The following is a 7,142-nucleotide window of genomic DNA, read 5'->3' on the forward strand; positions in this document are numbered from 1 at the left end:
CAGTTTCAAAGTGCTTTGTCATCGTCTACCATGCCCGGCCGGTTTCCTTCCCCTTCCTAGATGCCAGCTCCTCTTATCTCTTGAGCTTCTCCAGAGCAGCTCTGTGTGGTCTCAGAGGCACCACAGAGAACTGCATGTAGCCTCTAGGGCACAGAAAAGGCCAGTCTACATTTCCCCACATTTGGGGAAGCTGTCTATACTTCCAAAGGAAGGGATGCAATCTGGATGGCTAGAACTCCTAGGGGGGAAATCACAGGGTCAAATGTCTGCCCTTTGGAGGGAAAAAGGACTTTCTAACAATAATATGGCTATAGCAAAGATTGTTACTATCTCTGGAAGTAAAGAGTTGCTCTTGACTGGTGATATGCAATTAGCGCCATAATGACTGTTCATTAAAACTAATTCAATAGTCAACAATAAAAGAATGGTTACTGTGATAAACTCATTCAAATAAATAATATGCAGAGGGTGCCTGGGTGGCTTAGTCAGCTGGGCATCTACCTTGGGCTCAGGTTGTGACCTCCAGGTCCTGGGATGGAGCCCTGCATGGCATCAGGGCTTTCGGCTCAGCGGGGAGTCGGCTTCTCTCTCTCCCTCCCTCTGCCCCATCCCACCACTCATTCTCTCTCTCTCTCTCTCAAATAAATAAGTAAATAAATAAAATGCAGACATTACAAAGTATATTTACATAGGCTATGTAATAATGTGGAAAATTGTAAGGGGCAGAATAAGAATATATATGCAATACATATGTATTACATATTATGAAAGCAAATGAAACACCAAATATTATTCATTCCACAATCATTGAGCACCTATCTATGTCAAGGGCCTGTGCTAAAAAAAAACAAAAACAAAAACAAAAAACCCTAAAGATACAGTGGTGGCTTTTGTCCTAAGTGTTAAATGTCATACTAAAACTTAGCTGAGTGAGAATACTAGCATTTTGTGACCCCCGTTCCTTCTGTCAAAAATATACATTCCAGCAAAACGAAATATACTTCTTACCTAGCCCTGATGCATTTCCCTGGTCCTTCAAACCTGACGATCTAAAAATGCCAGGCGCAAGGCTAACTGCATCACACACCATTTCTGATAAGGAAAAAACACTGGATACCTATTACTTCGCTTATTAGTCGTGCGACAAAGACAGGACATTCCTGCCGCACCCCCGTTTAAAAAAGAAAGGAAAAAAAAGGGGGGGGGAATGCCCTGAAAACAAACTGCAGAATCTTCCATCTTGGAGTAGGTACACAAGAACATAAACTAAGGAGGAACTGCCCTTAGATGAGTAAGTTAAAAATCTCTGAAATGCTTAAGGGGCTGAAATGCCCTTGTAGGGAAGAAGTTGGGTATCTATCCCACCAGTTAAAGAAAGGACCCCGTCCCAGTTCACCTTCAGCCCCATCCGCCTGGCGCCCCGCCCGGCCCCCCTCTGTGGCCTTGGCCTCCAGGGGTTGCAGTGCTTCCCGGAGCCAGCCAGCGCCGAGCGCCCTCAGAACCCGCCCTCCTCGCGGCCAATGCCGGGAGACGGTCTACGACCTTAGGGGCTCGGTGCCACACCAGTGTGGTGCAGCAGAGCCAACTGGAGGAAAATCCCACCTCGGGTCTCTTAATCCTTCCAATGAGTGAGACACTCTGTTGGCGAAACTACTTAGGGGGCCCAATGGCGAAGGAAACTTCACTCTGACCAGAAGTCGAAGCCAATGGAGTGGAACACTCGCCCTCCAGCTGGCAGAAGCCAATGGGATGAAAAGATTCCGCCTCCAGGGTGGCGGCGGAGCCAGAGGGGTGCACGGCGCCACCCTCTGGGCTAAAGGGCAGCAAGCAGGGGCCCAGGAGCGCGACCAATGGGATGGTAGGGCTCGCTCGCGGCCGCCGGCGGAGCCAATGGCTGCCGCTCGCCGGCTCCGTGGCAGCCCCACCTCGGGCTGGCTGCGGGGCCGGCGTACCGGCCCGGGGAGAGGTTCGGCGGCTGAGAGGCAAAATGGCGGCAGCCCCGGCGCTGGCTGCCGGGCTGCGCGTGGCGCGCAGGGCGGTGGCGGTGGCGGTGGCGGGGCCGCGGGGGGCACAGGTGAGAAGCGGCCGTAGGCGCGCGGAGGGCGTCCCTCGGGCTCAGCCGCCCTACGGGGTCGGGGGACAGGCGTTCCTACCCGAGGCGCGCGCGGCCCTGCGGCCTCGTGGGGACGGAGCCCGAACGCCGGGCAGGGAACGCCGCCGCCCCTCCCGAGGTGCAAGCTCCGGGGCTGTGCGGTGAGGTCGGGCTGGTGGGCGGCGGCAGCCTCTCGGCGGTGGCCGACGCCCTGCCCCGCCTCGGGCGCCGAGGTCGCCACAGGGTCCGTGCATTGGCTGCTGCCTTCCAAGCCTACCTGAAGCCCAGCTGACCGAACGCCTGCTCCGGGCAGCCTCCTCAGCGCCCCCTGCAGGAAATGAGGTTTGTCTTCTCGGAGCCAGTCTCCAGCCTCTGTCAGGCCCCTGGCCTTCTGAGCACAAGCGTTAACCTCTTATTTTCCCCCACTTGTCAGAGGGGTCAGGTTCCTCCCAGCTCTTTCTCCCACAATGTGACAGCACTGACTTCAGCCTTCTCTGAGCCCCTGGGAAACTGGGGCTTCCCTACCCACAATCCCCTGGGGCTGGGGGTGCTGAGTTCACTTAATTCTTCCCTTCACTGATTTAAGGGACTGGAAGTAAAATTCACAGTAAGAGGTCGGATGTGACACCTAGACGTGCTGTGTCAAACCTGAATAAAACGGGTAACATAGCTTAAAGATCAGGCAACAAGTAATAGAAATTAATGGAAACTTAGTAACAAGGTATGAGTAAATGGGAAGAGCTCCAGTCGTCTCAAAGGTGACACAGACCACGCCCTTTATTTTATATTTGAAGCCAAGAGGAGGGATTTATCTAAGGTAATTCGTTGGTAATAGAAGAACTGGGACCTAAGTTTCCAGTTCTCATCCTGTGTCCTTTCCTCTGAACAGTAACTAAATTTACTAGACACATTAGGAACAGGAATCAATTGCACTGCTGAGTCCTGCATTGTAATACAGCCTTTATCTAACCAAGCTCAGCACTATCTGACCCTACTCTCCACTGCTGATGCTCTGAAATTGAGGAACTTTTCTTTTGGATGAGAACCACAAATAGGTTCTTAGAAGGATGAAGTTAATGACTAACAGAGCCCAGCCTCTGCTAGCCCCGACTCACTCTATGGGAGAGGTAGTGTCAGCCCCCTCCCTTGGGTATGTCTGACCCACCTTCAGATCCGAGGAGCTGCAGGTGTGACTGATGGAAATGAAGTGGCCAAGGCCCAGCAGACAGCTCCTAGGGGAGCAGCTCCAACTGTCTTCTCCCGGATCCTGGATCGAAGTCTCCCAGCTGACATTCTATATGAGGACAAGCAGGTGGGGTGCCCTTAGGACTCATCCCCTTAGGAATTTCTGAGATACCATCAGCCTGTTGAAGTAACATGGTGGCCTCTGGCCTGTCACTACTCCCAGTGTCTCGTATTCCGTGATGTGGCCCCTCAAGCTCCTGTGCACTTCCTGGTCATTCCTAAGAAGCCCATTCCTCGGATTAGCCAGGCTGAGGAAGAGGACCAGCAGGTGGGAAGAGCAGGGCCAAGGTTTGGCTTCGGGGGGTGCAGCTAGAGGTTTTGCTCCCTGTGAATGAAGCCACCTGTCTCCAACCCCTTTCCCTGTAGCTTCTAGGACACCTTCTCCTTGTGGCCAAGAAGACAGCAAAGGCTGAAGGCCTGGGAGATGGATACCGACTTGGTGAGTGACTTTTGGCCCTTGAGCCCCTCACGTATAAATTCTCAAAACTACCCCTCAATATGATCTTTAATCTTTGACCTTTTCCATGATCCTGACCCCCTAACCCCAAGCTCTGTTTCAGTGATCAATGATGGGAAGCTGGGCGCACAGTCTGTGTATCATCTGCACATTCATGTACTTGGGGGCCGACAGCTCCAGTGGCCTCCAGGTTGAACCTACCAACTGACCAAGAACCCCAGACCTGGATGCTTGGAGGGTGGGGGAAAAGGACCCTATGATGCTAATAAAGTTGCTCTCCCTCGATTTTGGATCACTGTCTTAAATATATAAAGATACCACAAATAGGAAAGAAAACTGATTAAAGATAATCATCTCTCTTGACTATGGTCTGAGTGAGAGACATTAAGGAGGCCCACCATGAAGTTAAAGAAGCATTTGCCTATAGATCTGTGAGTCCTCATGACTAATGGTCCACCTGGATCAAGCTTCTAGAAAAGTAGCAGTAGGAATAAGCTTGTGTGAGTAGGAAGAGACTGAAACCCAGGAGTGAGATTTGCTCAATCCTGGCACTCACTCAGATGCCAAGCCAAGTGCTAAGGGAGTCTGAGAGGAGGATGGTCAATGTGAGGGCCTTTTAATGAAGGAGAAGTAATCACGCCAAAAAAGGCCTCTAGCCTTTGACGGATCCCCATGTCTCACCATTTTGCTTTTGAGTTGTTTGATGTATTTTCAACCTTAAACATTTTTTTAAAAAGACTCCCTCCACTTTTGAGAATGAACTAAGGGGAAGTTACTGTTGCCCCTACACAAGCACACCAAGTATGCTTTACCCTGATACCCCAGCCCTGTGCTTGTCTCCAACACAACCACCTTAGAAAGCCTCAAAAGAACCATGCTTAAGCGTAGAAGGCAGGGCCCTAGGCCAACGGAACCTTAAAAGCTGGGCTGAGGCGGAACGGAGTCTGAACGGAAAGCAAACTTCCCAGACAGCGGCAGGTTGAAGACTTCCGCCCCGCAGGGAATCCGCCTCCACCCCCACCCAACGCTTCCGCCCAACTCTAGTTCTGCGCAGTCTCCTGGAATTATTTGCCGTCTCTATGGCAACCCGGTAGCTGGTTCCTGAAGATGGAGACCACCGAGTCTACCAAGGGATCGCGGTCTCGGTGAGAGCGGCAGCTTTGGCTGCAGGTGTAAACAAGAAGGGTCAGCGGACTTACTGGGCTGCGCTTTTGACGACTTTGACGCATTCACTTTCTTTTAGATCTTTGGACATACAGCCTGATGCTGGAGGGCTCCCGTCGGCTTCAGAACCGTTTCCTTCGGATGGCCGTCCTGGGTCGGTCCTGGCAGCCGCCACCACTGCAGCTGCAGCCGCCTCCACCGCCAAAACCGATGCGTTATCTACGAAGACCCTAGCGCGCTACTCTGAGCCGAGCGTTCTCCTGGACCGCTCTTCTGACAGTCTTCCTGAGGAGCCCTGCACTGGAGCCGGCTTTACCCACAAGACAGGCCATAGGAGACTTGGCTTTGAGCCTGTCTATGTTTCCCGTTTCACCCAGGATCCCTGTACTACAAATGACCTTAGCTCTAGTCCTGGCCCTGTTCCTGGCTCCGGTTCTGGTCCTGGCCATGGCTGTGGCCCTGGCTGTGACTCTGGTGGAGGCACAGGTCCTGGTTCTGGCCCTGGTCCTGCCACTGACTCTGGGCCTGGTCCAGACGGTGGCCATGACCCTGAGCTCAGCCCCTCCAATCTCCCAAGCTTCAGAAACCTCAGGGCAGAGCTGACCCCTAATTATGCCTCCTGGAATCGCTGCCACTGGGAACCTCGGAAACAACCCTGGAAATTTTTGCAAGTCTCAGAACCTGGTGCTCGAGGGCAATGGAAGACCCCCCAGGTTGAAGGGAACTGTAAGGTTCTCAGTGAAACATTGCCACGGGGCCACTGCCTTCTCTACAACTGGGAGGAGGAGGTATTAAGGTTTTGACCTGCTCCCTTTTCCTGAAGGCTGCCCCCAGTTTCCTGGGGGAGGCAGTAGTTTATGATGAGGGTGGGTACCATAAAGGATATCACTCAACTTGGGGCCCACAGAGAGCCACCAACCACCTGGATCAAGTTCCAAGTATGCAGGATGGCTCTGAGAGTTTCTTCTTCCGACATGGACACCAGGGACTGCTGACCCTGCAGCTACAGTCACCCATGTCCTTCAGCACCACCCAGAAAGACTCCTACCAGCCCCCACGAAACTACTATCAGCCAATTCGAGGTGGGAAGCATGAGAGAAGCATGAGCCCATTAGAGAAAAGAGAGAGGAAGGAATTTCTAGTAGGACTATGGATTGTCCAATGGGTATAAGGGTAAAACCCCATGATTTTCCTTCCTTTTCTCACATTTTTTTCTTCTGGGCCTGCTTCTTAACCAGACTTCCCCACTCTCTCCCCTCCCTGCCCTCCCACAGGAAAGCGTGAAGCCATGGTGGAGATGCTCCTGCGCCATCAGATCTGGTGAGAGGCCGGGGGAAGGGTAAAGGGGAGGGGGAAGACAAAAATCTGGGAAGAATGGCTCTGATGCCCCCCAGGACTGTATAGTAAAGAGGTGCAGGCAGAGCAGGAACCCACAAGGAATCACTTTGAGGTTGAGTCTGTGACACACCATGACTACCGAAAGGAGCTGGTACCTGCCGGGCCTCCTGCCCCAACCAAGGTGAGAGCTTATCCCATCCCACTTGTACAGCTGGGCTCTAATGGGCTGTGGGAAAGTAGCAGAGGTTAAGAGAGGGAGATTCAAACCAAGAGCTTTTCGGGTTTTCTCCCTTACAGCCTCACGACTACCGTCAGGAGCAGCCTGAAACCTTCTGGATGCAGAGGGCACCACAGCTGCCGGTGTGTGAGGGTGTTGGGAGTGGGCGGGGGGGGGAGGGAGGAGAAGGCGAGGAAGAGGCTGTTCGGTTGCAGCTTGGTGCAGAGCAGGGTCTGTGCTCATTCTGGCCCTCCTCCAGGGTGTCAGTAACATCAAGACACTGGACACGCCATTCCGGAAGAACTGCAGTTTCTCGACACCAGTGCCTTTGTCTCTGGGGCAGCCTTTGCCCTATGAACCTGAGAATTATTCCCACCAACTGGGAGAAATATCTTCCCTTGCCTGTCAGGGAGAACAGGGTGGTGAAATGTGTAGAACCACTATCTAAGGACTGAGGAGGGAAGAGGGATGTGGAATATGGAATCTATTTCCATCTGTACTGGAGAGGTGGGAAGGAAGTACATTCTGTCTGTACTTGGTGAAGGGGCTTTCCATAAAGGGTTCTCTCTTGTCCTGAGATTGCAATTTCAGTGATTCTAGGCGTTACCATGTTCACACCTCATCACCTT

General features: G+C 52.6%; 2 protein-coding genes across 6 annotated transcripts; both read left to right on the forward strand.

The window, feature by feature from the left end:
- The first annotated feature begins 1,854 nt into the window (after window positions 1–1,854).
- On the forward strand, window positions 1,855–4,079 carry HINT2 (histidine triad nucleotide binding protein 2). Of its 3 annotated transcripts, none has more exons than XM_025852896.2 (5): window positions 1,909–2,074; window positions 3,264–3,404; window positions 3,501–3,605; window positions 3,704–3,776; window positions 3,887–4,079. In XM_025852896.2, exons 1-5 carry the CDS (start codon window positions 1,988–1,990, stop codon window positions 3,898–3,900), a joined length of 420 nt encoding a protein of 139 aa, XP_025708681.1. In that variant the 5' UTR covers window positions 1,909–1,987; the 3' UTR covers window positions 3,901–4,079. The 3 variants fall into 3 exon arrangements, with proteins under 3 accessions (XP_073737470.1, XP_025708681.1, XP_025708680.1); XM_025852895.2 differs by having other exon boundaries at window positions 3,898–4,079; XM_073881369.1 differs by lacking the exon at window positions 3,501–3,605 and having other exon boundaries at window positions 1,855–2,074.
- Window positions 4,080–4,213: 134 nt separating this feature from the next.
- SPAG8 (sperm associated antigen 8) lies at window positions 4,214–7,092 on the forward strand. 3 transcript variants are annotated; one of them, XM_025852891.2, is made up of 7 exons: window positions 4,214–4,939; window positions 5,038–5,746; window positions 5,866–6,040; window positions 6,233–6,278; window positions 6,363–6,477; window positions 6,594–6,656; window positions 6,773–7,092. In XM_025852891.2, the coding sequence occupies exons 1-7, from the start codon at window positions 4,902–4,904 to the stop codon at window positions 6,959–6,961; spliced, it is 1,335 nt and encodes a 444-aa protein (XP_025708676.1). In that variant the 5' UTR covers window positions 4,214–4,901; the 3' UTR covers window positions 6,962–7,092. The 3 variants fall into 3 exon arrangements, with proteins under 3 accessions (XP_025708676.1, XP_025708677.1, XP_025708679.1); XM_025852892.2 differs by having other exon boundaries at window positions 5,944–6,040; XM_025852894.2 differs by lacking the exon at window positions 5,866–6,040 and having other exon boundaries at window positions 6,353–6,477.
- The last annotated feature ends 50 nt before the right edge of the window (window positions 7,093–7,142 follow it).

The sequence above is a fragment of the Callorhinus ursinus genome, unplaced genomic scaffold, assembly GCF_003265705.2.
Source record: "Callorhinus ursinus isolate GAN/ISIS: 27379988/994484 unplaced genomic scaffold, GSC_fseal_2.0 scaffold42, whole genome shotgun sequence".
Lineage (NCBI taxonomy): Eukaryota > Metazoa > Chordata > Mammalia > Carnivora > Otariidae > Callorhinus > Callorhinus ursinus.

Coding starts and splice junctions, on each gene's coding strand:
- HINT2 (XM_025852895.2), top strand. CDS start 1,988: ATGGCGGCAGCCCCGGCGCTGGCTGCCGGGCTGCGCGTGGCGCGCAGG. Junction 2,075..3,263: donor CGGGGCCGCGGGGGGCACAG/GTGAGAAGCGGC, acceptor ACCCACCTTCAG/ATCCGAGGAGCTGCAGGTGT. Junction 3,777..3,897: donor GGGAGATGGATACCGACTTG/GTGAGTGACTTT, acceptor GCTCTGTTTCAG/TGATCAATGATGGGAAGCTG.
- SPAG8 (XM_025852891.2), top strand. CDS start 4,902: ATGGAGACCACCGAGTCTACCAAGGGATCGCGGTCTCG. Junction 4,940..5,037: donor ACCAAGGGATCGCGGTCTCG/GTGAGAGCGGCA, acceptor ACTTTCTTTTAG/ATCTTTGGACATACAGCCTG. Junction 6,478..6,593: donor GGCCTCCTGCCCCAACCAAG/GTGAGAGCTTAT, acceptor TCTCCCTTACAG/CCTCACGACTACCGTCAGGA.